This window comes from Seriola aureovittata, chromosome 13 (genome assembly GCF_021018895.1).
Source record: "Seriola aureovittata isolate HTS-2021-v1 ecotype China chromosome 13, ASM2101889v1, whole genome shotgun sequence".
Taxonomy (NCBI): domain Eukaryota; kingdom Metazoa; phylum Chordata; class Actinopteri; order Carangiformes; family Carangidae; genus Seriola; species Seriola aureovittata.
Window position 1 is genome coordinate 23,251,424 of NC_079376.1, and position 21,672 is coordinate 23,273,095.

Here is a 21,672-nt window from a genome sequence, read left to right on the forward strand (position 1 = left end):
GCCTCTGTAACCTGACAGTGTTAAAATGTGTGCACTCCAACAATGTGTTGACTGCAGATGTTGATAACAAACCAATGAGGTTAATTAGAAGGATTGGAATAATATTAGTGGTGGTGGCCATGACAGTGTGTGTCAGCTGAAGGTTTTATGAGACCCGACAGACCAGGATGTGGTTTAGAAGTATAGAAGGAAAACATGTCGACATTACACAAGCTCTATGTACAAGAAGGAAAAGTCAGCCACAAGAATGATCCAGATGACCGCCGTGCACATTGGCTTTAAAGGCATCAACAGGCTTCAGATGAAGTGTTTGGTAGACAGAGTCTGAAATTATAGACTGTCACAGACAGGCAGAAGAAGGCAACGGTACCGACAGGGAACAGGCAGATCTCAGGAAACAGGTAACAGAAACAGTCTCTCTCTGAATGGCAGTCAGGTAAATGCTGGTAAGTAACTCACTGGGGAAGAAAACAAACTGGCAAAGTGCAAAGGGACACACGACGTAAATACTGTTGGGAATAACGAGACACAGGTGAAACACATTAGGGAGAACGCAGGTAATCACACGGGAGGAAGTAAAGACACAAGAGGGAAACTACCAAAATAAAACAGGAAATGACAAGACAGACATAAAACACTAAGGCCTGGGGACCGTTGTGAAAGGAAAACATGACGGAAAACTATGACGGCAAGCTTTTCACCCCTACATCACAAGCGCTGCCACTGCAGTCATATATTACATCCATGTTAGTCTGTACCACTGGACCACATGACACCAGGACTAATAACTGTCTCACGCTTCATGTCCCTCCAGTTCAACCTGGACTCACTAAAAAGCATTTAAAATGAATTCATTGGTGTTTCTTGGTCATTTTAGATTCTTAATCTCTGACCTTTTAATCTCTTTGTACTTGTTTTAATTGATGTTCTTTTTAACTGGTATTTTATCTACTCCATATCATTGTGAAAGAGGTGCTTTACCATCAATGATCTTCCAGTTTAAATAAAGACATATATATGTATATATATATAGACGTCATACGAGCTAGCCACAAACATGCTACACCCCTAATCCCATGACTAAAATAGAGTTTTACTCAAATGTAAAGCTGAAGCTTTTGCTCACTACACCAATGTCTCTATCACGCAGCAGCGGACAGTACTGATGGTCGGGGGTGTCGACAAGCTTTAACGTCATTTCCAAATGAAAACGTAAACTATCCGGTGATGAGGGCAGAGATGGGAGTTGACCATGTTTGCAGTGTGTGGTGACTCAGACTTTGTGTCTGAAGCTTGTTATCCTCTTTAAAAATCAGAGCGCTGCAGAGCCATTGTTAACACCAGCCGCTTCCTGTCTGCACGACATTATTTCCGAGAAGAACCGTAATGAGGTCCTTTAATGGTAACAAGCATCCTGTACGCTAACAAACTCCGCAGAATCCCTCCACGAATTCACCTCTCGTCTGGTTTCAATTTCAGTAGGCATCCACGCGGAGAGAGTGTTTCATGACCTAGGGCCAAAGTATCAAATATACACATCAATGGACACATCCAATTTTGTTTTAACCACTTCCTGTAAAGCTGATGTGTGGACGTGGACGGATTCTTGATTCTGACACACTAACAAAGTGTCTTTATACGCCACTAAAACGGATTGTCCAGGAAACGTTTAAAGCACAGCACTGCCCCACTTCAGAGCATCATGCTCTGATGAAACCTCTCTACCTCATTCGAAATGAAGCTGAGCTGATGAAGACGACATGATGGAACACCAACTGACCTCCAAGTCTATTCTTTGTTATGAATCTCTCATCTTAGACACATTATTAAGTCACAGGCTACTGTCCCTGCTTTCAAGTCTCTCAATCTCCAACCATATCAATTCAAACAGGTCTGGTGTTGTGTTAACTGACTGCTGCTACAATGGAAAACAGTGTAGGTGCGATCAAGGATGGAGAAGTCCTGAAAAACTGCCATGAAAGTGGCAACGAGCATGGATGTCTGCTGATACTGATGTCAGTGGGATAGATCATTTATTTACAATTCATTATTTTCCGAAGACATTCACAGCTGATATTCAGTACAACATCACGACCCTTTGCACAACAGTTCTCTGAGCACCATGTTAGTTAAATTAGCAACAACAGATTATGATTTGTTTGTTTTTTTCATCATTTATTTGGCAATGCCAACACAAATAGTTCTTCAACTGGACTGATACTGGACTGTTGCTAAGCAACACATAAACATTTTCCTGACCTGCACAGTGCACACTAGCTTGCTACTTTGTCTTTGTCCTTTGGTGTGCACTGAAGTATCCAGGCTTCTTCCCTTCACCCTCTTCTGGTTAATAGAACACCTGTGAAGCGGAGTGATACATGTAGTTAAAAGTCCCAGTCCAACACAAACATGACTCCATAATAATTCTACAAATAGTCAATCTGCCATATCAAGTGATCAAGGCGAGGATGTCAGATAGTATCAGTGTTATTGATCAGTGTTATTGTTTGCAGCTGGTTTCCACTGTCCCCAAGTCAGTCAAATCACTCACTGCAGGCTGAATAATCTATTGATTTCACATGATTTTTTATTATGGACAAGTCAGGTAAGTCAAGTCAGATTATTTATCATCAAACACACATGGATTTTTTTTTTCTCTGCGCAGACAAAGTGAGATAGTGATGCTTTAGTCTTAAAGAGAAACATCCAGTGTTTGGTTCATCTCTCACCAGGTATGAATGAACTCACTCACACACACACACACACTCCCCCACACAAACACTATAATGATTTTCAGTAATAAGATGCGGGGCTCTCTACCTCAGCACCATGACTGATAGTCTTTGAAATGGGACACTAACAAGCTAACAACACTTCCACTAGGGTTTTCCCTCTCGCATGCTCACATGCAAACTCAAAGTTGGTTTGATCTGGTGCAGGGTGTGTACGCCTGTGTGTGTGTGTGTGTGTGTGTGTGTGTGTGTGTGTGTAAGCGAGTTAGGGGGGGTGGGGGCGTTTAGGTGGATGGAGGGTTGAAGCTCTCCAGTGCAGGGTATATATAAGTATGTAAGACAAGAAACTGGTGGTTTTCAACCACTGTAGATGTGCACGCAGAACAGCAACACAAAAAAGTGGAAATCCAAGTTTTTATCGAAACTTTTTTGTGTTTAGAGACAAAAATAGAAAAAAATATAGTAGCAACAAAAAGCAAATACCTGACTTCAGAGAGTCATTTCTGCTGCTGTGGTTAGTTCCTTGGTGGTTCTTCGGGCAACATTTCTCTGCTTGGATGACGGCTGACCTCTGACCTCAGAAGTCCAACTTGATAGTCTGCTTCCTGGTGTAAACTATCAACAGACAGACCAACGCATCCGCCTGAGAAGCAGGTAAGAATCCAGCCAACTGCTGGCCCACTAACAACTTGAAAAAAAACTCTGCGTATCAAACTGTTTCGTTCAGAAGCCGAGAGAGGCCATAATCACAAATATTTTTTTTCATCTCGCCATCTCAAGATAACAAAGCTCGTTATCCCGAGATAACGAGATAATTATCCCGTTATCTCCAGATAACAACGCTTGTTTTCTCATATAATGACTTTGTTAATCAGAGGTCAGATGCAGATGGAAACTTCTGCAGCTGTAAAGTGAAAACGTCAGGACGACACATTGATCAACGCTTCAGAAAACATTTCAATCAACAGCAGAAATCTGACTGTGTCTTTTCATACAAGGTCATTTTCAGATCCTCATCAGCTAACGAGTTACTAAGGATTGTTGGTAATGAAGAATGTTGCTAAGAAGTGTTACTTGCAACTTAGTGTATGAGGTTCAGTCAAACTAATTTCCTCGTTATTTCGGGATAACGACCTTTGTTATCTTGAGATAATGAGTTAAAAAATATTTGTGTAAAATACATCAGTAAATTGTTTTTTCCAAGTGACTCAAGAAAGCATTTACAGATTTTTCATTTGTTAATGAAGAATAACACTGTGACTATGACTGAGCATGTACTGGACAAACAGGCTGTGTATGTGCACTAACGTTTCCCATGAAAATGTTTGAACAAATCACAAATGTTAAAAAAAAAACTGAATTACACAGAAATTATGAAATACTTTATGTCAATTGTTTTTACTCTATACAATTAATGTGTTAAATATACAAAAACAAACTATATTTTTATATATATATATATATATATATATATATATTGCATGGTAAGTATATTATGTGATTACATGTGTTTGAGAAACCCCTTAAAAATGAATTATACAGAACATTTCATAAAGTGTTCTGCTGAGAAATAAGACAAGAAACTTTATTCTAATGGAGGGAATTCTCTTTATAAATGCTAGTGGTAAAAAAAAAACAACCTATATGGCCTTAAAAAGTGAGTGCAGACACCAATCAGGGTCACGACCTTGTCTTTATCTATCTGGCGGTATTTGGTAATGTGCAGGTTTATGGGAGAAAATGAAATGGAAGACATTTAAAGAAATATATTTCAGCACTTAATGGACATTTTGCTGGTTTGCAGTTTCTTTTTAATATAAATTGAGCAAAGAGTTGTCCCTTTCACACACAGCCTTGCACTAGGGAGATGGAAGGGTAAAGTCTGATGTGGACCTTTGCGTTCTCACACACAGCTCCTCCTGCTAAAGTCTGGAAAGGTTCAGGGTGGCAGTGCATGTGTGAAAGGAGCTTTATGTTTAGAATGTATATCCATCATTTCACACTCACATGTGGTGGGAAGACCTCTGCTTTATTTTATAGGAAATATTTAATTTTATAAATACCCGAATGTCCTGTACCATCAGTTTTTATATTGGAGTAACGGCCACAACTTTAATGCGAGGCATCGAGAGGTTGTTTCTCACTTCCTGTCTCAAAAACGGATGCGAGGTATTCGTCCGTTCTGTACAAAGGAATGAAAACATGGAATGGTTTGCCATCAAATATTTCCCACTTAACAACTAAAAGTGTTTTTAAAAGGAGTTTAAATATTTACCAACTGTTTAGATAAAGTGTGACTTGTCATTGTTGTTATTATCGTTATTAGTAGTTTTACTGTTGTTTGTATTTGTGGTTATTTTCTTTTTCCCTTTGTCTTAGTTTTTAATATTGTGTTATCATTATTACTATTATTATTATTATGTTATTGTTTTGCATTATGACATCATGTTTATTTGAGCGGACCCCAGGAAGAGTAGTTGCTACCTTTGTAGTGGCTGATGGGGATCCAAATAAATAAATTAAATAGAAAAGACCACATTTGACAGTCATACTGAGAACTAGAAAGGATGTTATTTATATATTTATTTATCTATGCATCTATCTTTTTTTTTAGGATGTCTGAACAACCAGCTTTCCCCCATACGTCCTTCCTGTTGCTTTGCATTCTGGGTATGACTTTGGTGACATCCGGCTTCCCTCAGCCTCGACTACCTCTCAGGTGGTTACTCCCTGTAGCTGTTATTGGTAAACTGGTTCTGGGTAACCAAGACCTGAACTAACAGACCAAAGACCTCACTGAAAGTCTGATTTTTATTTCTTCTATTTATTTCCTTCCTTATTTATATATTTCTGAATCATATAATCTAATATGATAAATGTGGATTAACATACTTCAGATTTTGTATTTAAAATTGAACTTTCTCTGCTGGACTGGAAATATTGTAGGATCCCCCAAGAAATCAGCGTGTGTCGTCTTATCTGTTTCCAGACGTACTGACGACTCAGAGGAACCTAAGCGAGACGACTGGGATGTCCTCTTCCCCTCCATCTCTCTCCGTGATTGGAGCATTCAAATGATGTCAGCGCCCAGCCTCGGAGCAGCAGCCGACAGCAAGGCGGGAGTGATGAGGGAGGCGTGGCTCTTTGCCCCAGAGAGGGCAGCGGCGAGGTAACTGTCTGTGCAGTGAGGGAGAAAGCTAATATGAAGTTCCAATCAAATAGAACTGAACAGTGCAGAAGTGCAACGTCACATCACATGTTATAAAAACCAATCTCTTGTTTCATATTCTCTGGTAAATGATTAGACCGTTTAAGTTAAAATCATAGTTTGACAATTTTGGAAATATGCATATTCAATATCTTGCAGCTAGGACCTAGCATCCAAACACATGCAGCCAATTCAGATTTGTGGATGGCATTTGCAACCCACCTGCCGATTTTTTAGCAGAAAAAAAAATAATAATAAGGCCCCAGCAGCGGGCGACTCTACTTGGACGCCTAATTAAAGTAAACAGGATGTGCCTGACCACTGTTTGGAGTAACACAGCAAAGGGTCTGATGCTTTTGTTGATTTCAGTTTTTGATTTTTAATAAATTTGCAAAAGATTCTAAAAACATGTTTCACTTTATCATTGTGGGTTATTGGGTGTAGACTGATGGGCTGACCGAAAAACAGCAATTTGATCCATTTAAAATGGAACGCAAATCAAAGAGTGAAGGGGTCTGAATACTTTCTGAGAGCGATGTATTAGTGTGGTACCTGGATTGTTTTCTTGTCACTAATCAGGAGGTCCTGGACTATCTATTAAACTATTAATGAATCTAATCAAACTCAGTTGCCTCTTTTAAATCTCTTCTTAAAACTTACTTTTAGCATTTGGCTTTTTCTTAACCGCTGGCTTTCTGTAACTTTTACCCTGTTTTTGTCAATGTTTGGCATCTTAATTATTTGCTTATTGCTGTACTATTCATTTTAATTGTGAAGCACTTTTTAACTTGGTTTTGAAAGGTGCTATACAAATAAAGTTTATTATTATCATTATTATTACCAGCATGGAGAGAGCGTGGCCTGCTGAGTGGTCGTCTCAGGGAGCCGGGATGGTGAAGAGGAACATGGTGGTGGCTGATGATGCCGCCTTCAGAGAGAAGAGTAAGCTGCTCACCTCCATGGAGAGGCAGAAGTGGCTCAACTCCTACATGCAGAAACTGTTAGTGGTTAATTCTTCATGATGATTTAGTCTTTACAGTCCTTTTCCCATTAAATGGAACCACTCTCTGAAGCGTACACTGGCAAAAAGCCTTTTACAGGGATACACCAAGTCTCTGCGTGATTGCTCAGTCAGTCAACTTACAAGACAAGAAGATTGGGTAGACATTAAAACTAACTTCTGTATCATTAGTGCTTCAGTCTAGCCTCTGAAATTTAAATTCTGTTTCAATTTCTTGTGGTACTTTCACTATTTTATTCCAATCCTCCTGATTTCCCAAAGGATGGTTACACAAACACTTGGTGTTATTCAATTTGATGAATAAATAAAGACGCAGAAAATGTTTCCAATCACTGTAGCTTGTGTTTGAATTTATTATTCTAATAATCTCTCTTCTTCTTTTACACACTCCAACCAAAAATCTGGATGTAAGTGTCTGCATTTGAGAGAAAATATTCCACAGGTGTGCAACTCTCATTGCATGAATTCACATCCCAATTTGCAGATGTGCACATTTTTGTCCATAACTTCACATTATTTGATACAGGTGTGTGAATGTGTTCTGCACCTCATTTCACTGCAGCAACTCTAGAAAAAGTCAAGTCAATTTTTTTTTAAATAGCCCCAAATCACAACAGAAGTTCTCTCAAGTTATTCCGAACATGTGAGCTGATGAGTTTCTTAATTTGTGATGCGTAAAATAAGATTGAGGCACATCGAAGCTGTAACAGTTGTATTCAAGTTAAATTTTTTGATATGGGTGTGTGAATGTATTATGCACCATAACATGGTCCATTAAGAGAAAAGTTAACCAGCAGTCACTTTGAAGCTGCTGCTCTGTCGCTAAAATCCTTATTTTATAAGAGCTGTGATTTTGTCTCTAGTTACATGTAAAACGATCACTCAGAGAGAACGTTAGAAGCATAGACACTGTCTCATAGACAGGTCCTTATAAATTTGACAAGAGCATCTCATGTACTATTGCAAAATTTAATTGTCCAATTAAAAAATAAAAATCTACGGTGGTATCAACACCACTTCATCCAGTCCACCAATCATTTCCTGCAGCTGCATCCTGTTGGCAAGTCTCTGCTTGTCCCTCCTCTCCAGCAGCAGAGCCTCTGTCTGAAGAAGCAGCTGTGCAGCCTGAGACGCTGGGAGTTCATGTGGAGCCTCAGCCCTGCCACGGTGCCTCTCTGCTGGGTAGCTGCTGTGTCTGACAGGCCTCTCAACCTGGAGCCTGACTCGGTGGGCCTGGAGGAGGGAAGGCAGGGAGGGGAGAGGAAAGACTCCTCTGTCCTCAGTATCCCCTCCTTCTCTCCTCTGTCCTTTCTGGTACATAAGATGAAGAAAATTACACAGAAACAATGAGTAGGATCACACAACTATCATTATGATATTGGTCTGATCAAAGATCATCTGTATTGATGAAAAAAAAGTGTGAATGTGCAGAAATTATGGTCAACATGGAGTAGAGTCTCAAAAGGAATGTTTACAAAACCTTGTGGAATAAGGCTGTTTTGTATGACGGAGTGTAGGAGTATAAGGGCCACATCTGGCCCATTCCAGTCTGGAATTTCGTGAATAAAGTCATAATATTAGGAGAATAAAGTTGTAATTTTCAGAACAAAATCATAATATTTCAAGATTGAAGCGATAATTTTAGGTTGCGTACACTTTTAAACTGTAGATAAGAGCTAAAATAGGCGTTTCCTCCCATTTCCATTCTTCATGCTAGCAGGGCTAACCATGTCCTGACTCCAGCGCACTGCTGAACACACATATGGAGTTCATATCAACCCTCTCATCTCTTTCTGGGAAGGGAAGCAAGTTAGTGTGTTTACCAAAATGCTGGACAATCTTTTTATTTTATTTTACACGAACATGTGTCTGCATGTGTGCGTCACACACCTTTGTTGTGGGCAGTCTCAATAGCATGTCATCCAATTTCTCAAGCCCCTCGTTTCCATGGTGACACACGTTGGGTGTATGTGTTGGCTTCTTGACAACAGGATCTTTCAGATGGCAGTCCATCACACTGTCCTGCACACACACACACACACACACACACACACACACAAAATGATCATCACATTTCTTTACACACATGGCTGCTAGCATTCACTGGCTGTAGAAACTGTAAACCTGGGTCAGAGAGAGAAATATGTCAGTGTGAAAGTGCAGATTTTTGATAATGAAAAATGCACAGATTTCCATCCTTTTGTTTGGGCAGGATACTTTGCCACATCAAGGAATGTGCACCTAATCTTTTGGAATTACAACCCACAATTTTGGAAATCACTTCAGTGGTGAATCATGCTCCTGTTTTCTTGTACGCTGTTGTTTCTAACTCACCATCCAGGTCCAGAAGACTTTCTCCACCTGTTTCCAGTTCAGATATGCTTCTAGGAGGTCAGAGAGCTGCTGCATACGCACACAGTCCTATTTAACATAGAGACACATACACACGTCACAATATATTTTAAAAGACACACGCATTGCGTAAAGGCAGAAAGTAGACATATTTATGGATGTGAAATTTGGCATTAAAAATTAACAACATAGGCTTGCAACTATTAAAAATAACAGAGTAAATTCACCTTACTGGTACAAAATATAGTATATTATTTATATTAGTCTCTAGGTGTAAAGCTGTAAATTATTGGATAGACAATTCTCACTAAACTGTTTAATATCACTTAAACTAAGTTTTCACTGTCAAATGAAATGTCACAGCTCGTCCTCTGACTAATATCAAAAATCTGGGTATAAAATATTAAATGAACAACAAAGACAACAATAAAATAACATGTTATTTTCTCAGCAATTACTAAAACCATATTTATTTTCTGCCTAGAAGGCACCAATGTGTAAACAGCAGAAAACTGTGTAGTTATCTGACTATAACTTTATTATTATATTAATTCATTTTTATAACAACACACACACTTACACCGTTCATCGCTGTAGAGCTTCGATCAGAGGAGGCAGATACAGTGGAGGGGAGACTGGCAGAAAAAACCTGAGGAGAGGTTTATTGCTTAGTTAGAGTTAAACATCACCATTTGTTCAACAGATAGTCACTTAGTATACTTCTATGATTTCATACATAAAAGTAGTTGGGACAGAAACATGGGTCGTGGCAGTAATCAAAGAGATTTAAAGAATAACTCCAGGACTCTTGAACCATATTTCCACATGTTTTTGGGCGTAAATGAATAAAAAATCTTTACAATTGATGCAATCTTAAGCAAGAACAGTACACCTGAACAGCACACCTGGCAACTGTGAAACGTTATACCTGTAGTGTAATCAAACGGAGCGTTTATCCATGCCAAAGTACCATGCACTAAAAGTACTTGTTTTTTTCCGCTGACAGTTTCAGATTGTTATTGTATGTCTGACAACATTGTGGACAGGATTCCTGCAGAGATAGACCTTTTTCTAAAAGAGTAAGATCCTTTTTGTTCAACCAGAAACCGCTGTTATATCCCTCCACCGCCAGACTCCTTTAACAAAGCCAGTCATTTTACCTCGGAGAACACAGGAGTTGCTGGTGTACCACTGCCTCGATTGGTCGGCTTGTTTGTGTTATTGTGTGACTTAAAGTTTTCACCGTTCAGTATTGCAAAGATCTTTGTCCCTATCAATCATTCAGATGAGTGTAAATGTGCCAGTTCGGTCTTATGGGGAGTTTAAATTGCTGAGGTCAAAAGGTCAACTTGCTATCGTTTGTTATGGACACTAATGTCTCAAGTATGTCTCCAAAACCTCTAGTTTGTTGAACTTTGAACAGTGTTTTACATGGAAATACAGAACAGCTGTGGAGGATCAGGGATGTCACAGAAAAAGTAATAAAGCATTTCCTATTTCATAATTTAATAGGCATTAAAAATAGGAATTGTAAAAAAAAAAAATGTATAAATGAACTGTTAATCCATCAATAAATACTTAAGATTTAAAAATGAATTTACGAAAACAGCATAAAACCCTCATTAAATAAACTATTTATAAATACATGTTCACGAATAAGTAATCCGATTTGAAAAAGTAATTGAAAAAGCATTTTAAAATGGGAATACATTCCTGGTTTCCCTTTTCAATTTCCATTTCCTTCTTCCGGCCCCTTTTCCCATTACTTCCTTCCTGGACCTTCAGTGGTAAAACCAGACTAAACAATCCCAACTGTAACAAGCTCTCCGACTGGTTGGACAGCTAACCAATCATATCATATCCATAGACTGGGTTTCAACAATACCAAATATTTATTGATGGATTAATCATTCATTTATAAATTCTTTTTACAATTCCTATTTTTATCATTTATTAAAATAGGAAAGTAAGGAAATGCTTTATTACTTTTCCTGTGACATCCCTGGTCCTCCATAAACAGCAGCGTGTGGACATCAAAAATGAGGGATTTTCTCACAGCATGAAGCAACCGAGTCCGCTCCTCTAGCATGCACAGCAGGATCCGCCCTTGGTGTCTCAGACAGCCGACGAGCCACTGAAGTCTCCGCAGGGAGGCCGAGTCTAACTGGAGCTCATGAGAGACCTGAGTGTTCACCTAACACACAGGGACCGAGGTTAGGGATATAAAAGTATAAAAATACAAATATAGAAATACTAAATTAGGTCCATTACTCTATGATGGTGTTAATGGTATATGTGTGATACTTACAGGTATAGATGCAAGTAGTGTTTTGTCTAGTTGTTGCACTCGCTGTGTCAGCAGTTTCTCTATTGCTCCTGTAGCGAGCAACCAGCCTAGAGCTAGGAGGAGATCTCTGCTGGAGAAACTCCTTCCCTCCTCTCCTCCCTCACTCCCATACATCCAGTCAGCATGGCAACCAGTCTGCCACAGGCCAGCAGCCACCAGCTTCCTGAGCTCCAAGTCTGTACACAGACAGAGGACAACACATTCTGTCACTCAGCAAGTCAGCACTTTTTCACCCCTCATGAGACAGGGAGACAGGGAGACAGGTAGAGAGATAGAGAGATAGATAGATAGATAGATAGATAGATAGATAGATAGATAGATAGATAGATAGATAGATACTTTATTTATCCCCCAGGGGAAATTCATGAGGTAAGGGCCAGGAGCAGCACAGCATCTAAACCATGGGTACATGATGGTGCATTAAGTTAGCAAAGAAGTCACAACATGTAGAAAATGCTGAACAGATTTGTATCACTGCACAGATCCCTTTGTAGGTTTGTTTTATACAAACACATTTTGAAAATGTAAAGATTGTATATATAAGCTCGCTAGTTAGTTTGATGCCAGTGTTGAAGGCATCGCAGCAGTGGCAGCTTGGGCTAATGGTTGTGGCTGGATTGTGTTTTTCTCATGGCTCTCATGTACACAAGGAAACTTTATTCAGTTGTGCTTCTCATGTGTTTAAAGGTCACTTTCACTGGGCTTTGTAAGACCTTTGTGAGAACACTCAGGGAGAAGGGAGTCGGGCCGATGAAACGCTTGCTTTGGTCTGAGATGTTGGTAGTGTGACATCGATTGTATAGAGAACCTTTATTTAAAAAATGTTTTCCTTGTCTTTTGAGTGACAGGGTGGATATGTCATGCTTGACAGAGAAGGTTTTGAAATAAAAATGTACCAGAAAATCCAAACTAACCAGCATTTGAAACGCTTCTTCAAACGCTCAGCTGAGCTGAGAGAATCAATGTGCTACAATAACAAGAACAAAAATTCAACTGACCTCCTCTAGGCTGTGCGCTGGCTTCAGAGGAAACAATGTCAGTCCTCTGAAGGATGTTGGCAAGGAGCTGCCAAAATTGACCTTCCTGGAAAACAACAGCAAACACAAAGATTACTATAATCTGTGGCAAGAAAAAAATAAGTGAATCCTGTGGAATTTCATCCATTTATGAACAAACACAATCTATTTTAACAAATAACACAGCAAATCAAATAAATCACTGTATAGTTCTTGTCCATATTGAAAACATCATTCAGACATTCACAATATAGAACAAGTATGTGTACCTCTCGACTACTGAATACTGAACTGGAGCCAGTGTTCAGTCACTGAACACTGGAGGTGTGGCTAAGCGCCTCACCTGCCTCACAAAAAAGATCTCAGAAGACTTGGGGTCAAGAATAGTTGATTTGCATAAAGGTGAAAGGATAGCAAAGTTATCTCAAAGAGTTTAAACAGTTTACAAACTGTCTGTAAATCGAGATGATTTAGTTCTATGGCTACACTAGAATTGGTCGTCCTGCTAAGGTGACTCAGATCACACTTCATGACCAATCAATGCAGAAACCAGATAATTCCAAAGGGTTCACATAGTTTTTCTGTATGATGAGTCTATTAGGAAGCATTCTGAAAGCACAGGAGAATGACATGCACCGCTTTATTTCCATTGACTGAAAGCTGCTTTTCAAAGTAAGAGCACTTCATAGAAATATAGTGAAGTAAACATTTATCTTTCAACTGTAGTAGAGTAAAAGTCATAAGTTTCTGAAAAAATACTCAAGTACAGATACTCGAAAAAATATACTTAAGCACAGTACTCAAGTAATTGTCCTTAATTACTGTCCACCCCTGGTTATTCCCGTCCCGACAACAGATGATGAACGTACCACCTCGTTTCCACCGAATTTAGCCCGTCTGAATGTCTCCGGTGCGGGGACAGCCTCCAGACCGGTGGCCGTTAGCAGTCTGCACAGAGCTCCTATCACCTGCTTCACCTCCACACTCACAGACGCTTTACTCCGCTGCATTACGACCACTGAACACTACACACTCGAAACCAAACTGTCCATCCACCACTATGTACTTAGTCCGGTAGACATTTTCACTCCCTTTCAACCGCTAGGAAGTTGAACTGTGTGCTGCACAGTTATAAGTTAGCATCTTTGCACCAAAAGTCGATGGGTTTCCTGAATTTGTTTTTTGGTTAGATGACTAAAATATAGTCTGTGAATAACACAAGCCCAAGACATTTTCACGTTTAAGTCTCCTACATAAAATACGTCAGTAAACACCCCAGTCCTTTTTTAACCTCTTACACGTCTTAAAATAGACGGTTGCTAACATGTGGCTAAATGAAGTTATAGAGGTTGTAACTTCCGGGTACGCAGCCGTTGCCAGTTTTTTTCCCATTGCTTTATTGAAAAAGACATAAAACAGTAAGAACATTGTACATATGAACAGGCTTGAACATAGTAAATTGTTTCTCTAGATTAATAACCACAAGAGAAGTATCTGTTTAGGAAATATCGTATTATATTTCGCTGGTATTCTATCAACATTATAATTACAAAGAAGAATTAAATTTAGAGCAAAAAATTTTGAAAATAAGAATAATGCAAAGAGAGGTTTTTTTTCGTTTTTAAAAAAAAAATATGACCTGATCCAATTTATTTTTAAAGTGTCATTCAAGGTTTAAATCTAGGAAATTTAAGCCTCTTTTTTCATAAGAATTTACTTCTACTGATTTCCTTAGGTAGTGTGTTCGATTCTTGCAAATGAAGTTAAATAAAAGGTGGTTAGTGGATGAGTGTCTGGTTATCTAAGTATAAAGATAGGGCAGGTTATGTTGAGATATCCCCCCTGCCTTTGACAGCAAAATATATCCTTCAGACTTAGGGCCCTTTGGAGCCACTGATTGAGAAGTTTTTTAGTTTTATCAATTATGCCTACCATATCCAGATGAAGAACCACTTTAACAACAATTTGAATTCTTTGTTTTAGATTTAAAATCAGATGTTGCATTAATCACTCCTTGTATAAAAGTAATAATTTTCCTCTTATCTATCCACATCTTTCTTAGGACCTCTACTTCACGTCATTGCTTCTCATCCCCAATAATCAACCTCAAAAGCTGTAACACTTTTGCTAGACTGTTGTTACTCTAACCACCTTCACTTTCCCTACATCAGTCAGCTTCTTTAACTTTTCTGTCTTTCACTATTACACCCAGTCAACAAATTTCCATCTCCTAAAATTAACATCTATTTCACCTTTCAAACCAACCACTCCTATAGTACTGCAGTTGTTCCAGACCTATGCAGGCCATCGGTCGACTCTACCTGATATATCCGATCAATGCAATTCAATTCTTAAAAGCACTTCAAATTTTATAGTATTTAAAATGCATTTTGCCCACTTACATATAGGCTACTATAATCAAAATTCTAAATGTTGAACTTTTAGTTTAAGGCAAAGATTGATTATGCTTCAGGTAACAAGGCTAAAAAAAAGAGGACAACATATCACATCAGTTTTATTTATTTGAAATAACAAAATCATGTAAAATCATAAATATCTCACAACTGTAAGTACAGACGTTCCTAAAATAATTTAAAATATAAAAATCATTTCACACACACAAATGTTATTATAATTATGTCAGCCTGGACTATCTGAAACAACACAGTGCCAAACAGAGCTGAGGATTTATTTTGGTCATGTACGTTTTACACTCAGCTCTGATGGCTCCACAGTCCTGTCCAAAGGCTGTTTCAATGTAGGTGTAGATGGTACCCTAAAGTCCCATGAGAAGGAAAGTACACACTAACTTAACCTCCTATTTGAACGGTACTACTGCTTACTACCTGAGAAGTCAGTTTGGTGGTAAACCCTGATTTCAGCAAGTCCAGAATTCTAATAACAACCATGAAAAACAGTGTGCTGTTTTAGTAACATGGTAAGATGCAAATATTTGCTGGATATTTCATTTGTGGTTGACACCAAAATGTATCACTCTAAGTCACTCTATCTAACCAGGTGCTCCACTTCTTAGTCCAATGTGATGTAAATGTAGCAGCCGACTCCTAATAGGCTACAGGAGGTCAAGCAGCATGGAGTTAATGGTATTACCCGATCAACATCTGGTCCACACAAATGTCTCTGCTCACTAGCCTGTGCTACACTGTGCTTGAAAAACTTAAGAGGCATATAAAATCAAGGACACTATAAAAACACATTAGTATTCACTTCAATATCTTTCATACTTTTTGACAGTAAAAAATCCTAATGCTGTAAATGGCATTAGGAATTGTGCTTATCATGTACTTCTACTTATAGGGATTTGTCAAAACCTTTTTCTGGTCCAGAACCCATTAAGCCTGCAGTACTGTCAGTTTACAGGTCTACAACATAGTCTATGCTGTTGTGAAAATCACATTTTATATAAAGAAAAGCGACATGACAAACCATACAAAACTTAAAAAAGGGAAGATTCTTAGGGAAGAGGGTTGGATTTTGCAGATCGTCATGCTTCTCAACTCTCTCCATCTCCTTCATCCTCTTCCTGTTTGATGACTGGGGTTCCTAGTAAGAGCAGAACAAGAGATGATCAATCTTCAAAGCAAAGAATTTTTTACCTACATGTACCTTGTAACTGACAATGTAAAAGTTGTAAAAGTTTCATTTTACAAACCACAAGCAATTTCAATAATATTTATGGGTCAATAATTTCTTTAGAATTTTCCATTTTATACCAAGTAAATATGCCTTTATTATTAATTTATTATTGGAGAATGTATTTTATTCATTGCTAAATTGTACATTAGTCGTGTTCAGATAACCTTCTGTGGACTGACAAAAAGACTCCCTATGTTATGTTGACAATGAATTTTAATTAATGAAATTATTGCAAATCATTGGGAAATTATGGGGGGTAAAGTGTTATTTCTACTTTTATGTTATTTATTCACCATTGTCTGTACTGTCAAGCTATGACAGTAGATGTAAGATTATAGAATATGAGTGGACGTTGCTGATGAAATACTCTTACCATCTAGTTTCTTCAGATTAGGAAGTCTTTTAGAGGCTTCATCCATCCAGGTTCCCTCAGCCGAATGCTTCTCCTCCAGAGGATTTCCAACAAACACCAGGTCTACAAGGCATGGTAGGTCAGCTATCCTCACAAACTCTCCTACACAGAACAGAGAAGACAATATCATACCTGTATATCAAATTAAAGAGTGACACATGAGGATTTCAACACCAGCAAAATTTTCAGCACATTAACTTTAAAAATAAGATTAATGAAAGCTTTACTGGACTCATTTAAGCATTTTACATTGTGTGACACATTAGGTTTTGATAAGAATTTTCATCCCCAAAAAATATGAGGGTACTGTGCTTCCAGCAACTGCAGTTAAAGCATTCAGTGTCAGACAGTGGGTTAAATGTCTGAATTTAACAAATTACTACTGACATTTGTATCCTCTTTGATAAAACAAAAGTTGTTAGGCAAGTGGAGTTTGAATTTTCTGCAACAGGTCACTTAACCTCATAAAGATTCCTTGAAAGTACGAACATAGTCATTTGTATTATAATAAGCTTTGTCTGTTTCATGTGTTGATTATATTTATGAATGTAGCTTACCCCATTCTTTCACCAGGTTATTGGACATGTAGAGGACTTTCAGTTTCTTCATGCATTGGATTCCCTTCAGTTTCTCTATCAAGTTATAGGAAATCCATAACTCTTCTAATGTCTCCCCTACTGCATCCTGCACCCACACACAACATAAGGAAAAGAGGAAAATAAAAAAACACTAGTTTTACCATACTATTTTTTTTTTCAAACTAGTTGGTCATTTCTGCCTCATATGTAACTTACCAGACCAGTGAGCGCCTTAATATTATTTCTTCCTAATGACAGTATTTTCAGGTTCTCTGGACGGACACAATACAACACCACATTACAACACCACATTTCCATCCATGAACATTGATTGTGTGTACTGTATGTTGCTATATGTGTTTATGAAGTCAGTACTCACTCAGGCCGTTGAGATTGGTTATTTTCTCAATGCAGTTTGTAGACAGAGACAGCTTTCTGTGGAGAAAGTGTCAAATAGTCAACTTTAACAGGTAGTCTACTACCATATATTCTGCATGTTGGAACATTCTTATTGTTGATTTGGTTCAGGGTGAATTGGTCCAAATTTGTAGCTTTACCAGAAGGTAACACCTTTATAATTTTATAGTGGATCAAATGATTAAGTGTCAGACACTCATGTGTCTGTTATGAAACATTTATTATTCATTGGAAAAACATCTTTAATGAGCTCAGATGGACTAATCTCATCACATTAGAAACATAAGAAAGGCATCCATGATTTTTTCAGAATAGAAGTTGTTTTAAAAAAAATAATCATGATAATTATAATATGCAACATATCAAAATATGAATAATAAGTTACTGAAATAAGCAACTGTATCACAGGACTTACTCGCAGTTGGTGAGAGTGGAGAGAGAAGCATCCATCTTCTCTATAGGAGGAACCTGACCATACAGTTTTATTGCTTTAGCTTCACTCGCTTTAGTCTCTGACTTTTCTTCCTACACACACACACACACACACACACACACACACACACACACACACACACACACAGATAGAGAGAGATCATCAAAAGATCCAATTACAACAACTATGTTACAATTATGCAACTACAAAATGAACTTCTACACACAGTATTGCATGGTATTCTGTGTTTCAGCTGTGCCTGTATGTCACTCACCCATTTGGCCAGTGCTTCTCTCACAGTCGTTGCTTTGCTGGCCTGGAGACATTACATAACATTAAATTAGACAGGGAGAGGCTGGGCTATATTGTGATGACAAAATAGCAGATAGATACTGTTCTGACAAGCTAGCAAAACCGTTACATCAAACACACATTTTTACTAAAGTATTGGCTTAGAACGTACACTGTCTTCCTATCATTTTCATGTTAGGCTTTTGGCTGCTACAATCTTAGTTCTGATTGAGTGTCGATCAATTAGTTCACCCCCACCCCCAGTACAAGAGTGGGAAAAACGACAAAATGACACACACATTCACACGCATTCAAGGCAGAGTTTATGTTTGCCAGCTAGTTAATGCTAGATTACAGTAATTGACATTCAGGGTTAGCTAAATGGCTAATTAAAGTTAGCCCATATTAGCTCACAGCGACAGCAATGTTGCATGTAAGGTCAAATATGGCACTCAGAAACAGAGTCACTGCATGTTTGGTTAGGTGGTCGCACTTAAAACCATATAAGTTAGTTAAAAAACACAAAAAAGCGACGAAAAATGAGCCGAAAACACACAAACACTCACCATGTTGATGGTTGATGCATGCACTGGTTGCTATGGCACTGACGGGGAGCCGACAAGCTGCGCCTGCGCAGAAAATAAAATGTAACTGCAGATAGCAAAGGGCTGCTTTTGTTATTACCAGCTGTGTGGTGATGATAGATAGATAGATAGATAGATAGATAGATAGATAGATAGATAGATAGATAGATAGATAGATAGATAGATAGATAGATAGATAGATAGATAGATAAATAGATAGATAGATAGATGGATAGACAGAATATTCAATTGTAATAATAACAATAATATGAATATGAACATGGATAATATGCATATTATATAATGTTATATAATAATTATAACCTCATTTGCACATTCTAACCATCTAGGGGTTAAGCTAATATGGATCTGTGAAGCTTACAGAAGTAGGATATTATGCAAATAAAGGGGATGAAAATGGCAAAATTAAAAATGAATAAATAAAATAATGCATGCCATTGTCCATTTGAATGCCCTTTCAGATGCATACTAGTATCCACAATCATATGCCTGTCTTTATGAATATAAAAGTGATGTATGATTGCATAAAAACATAATAATAATAAATAATAATAAATAATAAAAACATACTGCGGCCATAGCTGTTACAAGGTGTTTCAATGTTTTAATCTGTGACTCCTCACTCCTTTTCTCAAAGGATCTTTTCCTACAAATCTGACAACCTGCAGCAAAGGTGTCATATACTGACCTTTTTTGGTACCTGTACCTAGCTATGTGAAATGATTCTGGTCAAGTTTGGTTGTACATGGAGACAGGACTTTGGAGTGTTTATGCTTTACTGCGGTTGATGCGTATAGTGGGTAAATATCGCCCCCCAGTGATGAAATTATAGTATTGCATCAAAATCTGTAATGAGGCCTCGATTTTAACCTTGAATTACAGTAACTTTCCTTTTCAGCTGTGAACGTGAAAATTCTGTAATTCATTTTCTATAAACGGTGCCTATCCATGACACATAACTATGGCAATAGAAAATAAATAATGAATATAAATATATAATAACTTATTGTACACAGATTTTTTTAACATTGGTATCTAAACTTTTAGATGTGTCCTACACCATTCTTATGTTAAATAAAGAAAACAACAACTGAACAATATAGTGTGTGCAAATACAATAATTCTGCAATAACCAGCATATTTACAAAAACATTTTGGAATAGGCCTCAACTCTGCTGTAGTTTGCTTTATTTGTGCTGTTGTGATGATGAATCATATTGTTTTGTATAGCATATGTTTATGTGGAAAATCACAGAGTATATTGCAAATAAGCTGTCCAGTAGTTAGTAAATAGCTGTTACTTCTGGTAATGTAGCATACCCTAACACTAACTCTAACCCTAACCCTGATTGTTTCATATAATACATATTTATACCATCCAGCACTTTCTCTTTCTTTCTGTCCATCATAGTCTCCGAAATTTGTTTAAAGCCACTGCATAGAGTTTGAAAGTTTCCAACTGTGATGCCCCCTGAGGTAGTATTAAACAATAATAATTAAAAAAAAACACTCACAATGGTAGATCAAGAGACACTAAGATGAGAAGGTTTAGTTTCACTAGATGGTCTAATGTTTCTGTATAGCAGCTGAAAAATTTGAAGGAGCCATGGATAAATAGATAAATAGAGCAAGAATTTTACAATTGATTATTTGTTATTGCTATCTCTGTAATGTCACACTAGGGTTGTAGCATAATAGTAGCCTACTACATTCTCACGATTAAATACGTTCTGTGCCAAAGAGTCACTACATCCAAATCATAGTATACTTTCTAAGAATAGCTCTGACCTTTTTATATTCAACAGGCAAATAATATATCTTATCCAACATATAATCAGTTCTTACAATGGCTTCCATTAAACAATAAGTGTGTGTGTGTGTGTGTGTGTGTGTGTGTGTGTGTGTGTGTGTGTTTGTGTGTGTGTGTGAGAGAGAGAGAGAGAGAGAGGAGAAAGAGAGTGACCTGTGTGCCTCTGTAAGTCCCAACAGGCTCATGAATCATGCTAAGATGAGACTTGTTGACCTTTATGGACTTTAGAGAAGAAGGAAAGGAAGGGTTTTGAGTCACAGGTCCTTATGTATTCCTTATATATCATTATTATTTTTAGATGAATAATAACAGATTTTCATTTGCAGGGAGACCTGAAGGAAAACACGCAGAGAAAAATAAAATTGGATACTCATAACTTTAACTAAACTCAACCAAACTGCAACTCTGGAGCCAGAAAGTCTTTACCTCCAGCATGGCTTTTTGGCAGAAAGCCCTGAAGGTAAACCTCTCCCAACAGCAGCCCAGATGTCCTGGGAGGAGATCCTGAGACATTACCTGCTCAGATGAGATAAATAGTCTGGGTCTACACCCCAGGGTCTCTTTTGGTCACTTCCCAAAGCTCATGACCTGAATCTGAAATTTGAACCCTACTCCTATTACACACACGCACACACACACACACACACACACACACACACACACACACACACACACACACACACACACACGCGCGCACGTACACATCGCTCACTGTCAGTGGAAGAAATGAGCTCACTGTGGCCAGTCGGGTAGCCGGCATGTGCAGGGTGTCACAGTGTCACAGACCAAACCA

At 38.1% G+C, this 21,672-nt stretch overlaps 3 protein-coding genes and 1 long non-coding RNA gene across 4 annotated transcripts; 1 reads left to right on the forward strand and 3 right to left on the reverse strand.

Moving 5' to 3' along the window:
- Positions 1-2,029: 2,029 nt before the first annotated feature.
- On the reverse strand, positions 2,030-6,911 carry LOC130180766 (uncharacterized). The gene is made up of 4 exons (XR_008829453.1): positions 6,782-6,911; positions 5,728-5,909; positions 3,216-3,347; positions 2,030-2,359 (listed from the first exon to the last, which is right to left on the reverse strand). It is a non-coding gene; the product is annotated as an uncharacterized LOC130180766 (long non-coding RNA).
- On the forward strand, positions 3,248-7,294 carry pth2 (parathyroid hormone 2). Its single transcript, XM_056394499.1, has 4 exons — positions 3,248-3,386; positions 5,347-5,451; positions 5,722-5,901; positions 6,785-7,294. Exons 2-4 carry the CDS (start codon positions 5,348-5,350, stop codon positions 6,960-6,962), a joined length of 462 nt encoding a protein of 153 aa, XP_056250474.1. The 5' UTR covers positions 3,248-3,386; position 5,347; the 3' UTR covers positions 6,963-7,294.
- Positions 7,291-14,030, reverse strand: tedc1 (tubulin epsilon and delta complex 1). The gene is made up of 8 exons (XM_056394498.1): positions 13,546-14,030; positions 12,659-12,743; positions 11,622-11,836; positions 11,370-11,507; positions 9,894-9,962; positions 9,296-9,382; positions 8,852-8,983; positions 7,291-8,272 (listed from the first exon to the last, which is right to left on the reverse strand). The coding sequence occupies exons 1-8, from the start codon at positions 13,684-13,686 to the stop codon at positions 7,958-7,960; spliced, it is 1,182 nt and encodes a 393-aa protein (XP_056250473.1). The 5' UTR covers positions 13,687-14,030; the 3' UTR covers positions 7,291-7,957.
- A 1,148-nt stretch (positions 14,031-15,178) lies between these two features.
- Positions 15,179-19,079, reverse strand: dnal1 (dynein, axonemal, light chain 1). Its single transcript, XM_056393584.1, has 8 exons — positions 19,031-19,079; positions 18,448-18,489; positions 18,156-18,265; positions 17,703-17,758; positions 17,540-17,595; positions 17,303-17,429; positions 16,707-16,847; positions 15,179-16,240 (listed from the first exon to the last, which is right to left on the reverse strand). Exons 1-8 carry the CDS (start codon positions 19,031-19,033, stop codon positions 16,191-16,193), a joined length of 585 nt encoding a protein of 194 aa, XP_056249559.1. The 5' UTR covers positions 19,034-19,079; the 3' UTR covers positions 15,179-16,190.
- Positions 19,080-21,672: the final 2,593 nt, after the last annotated feature.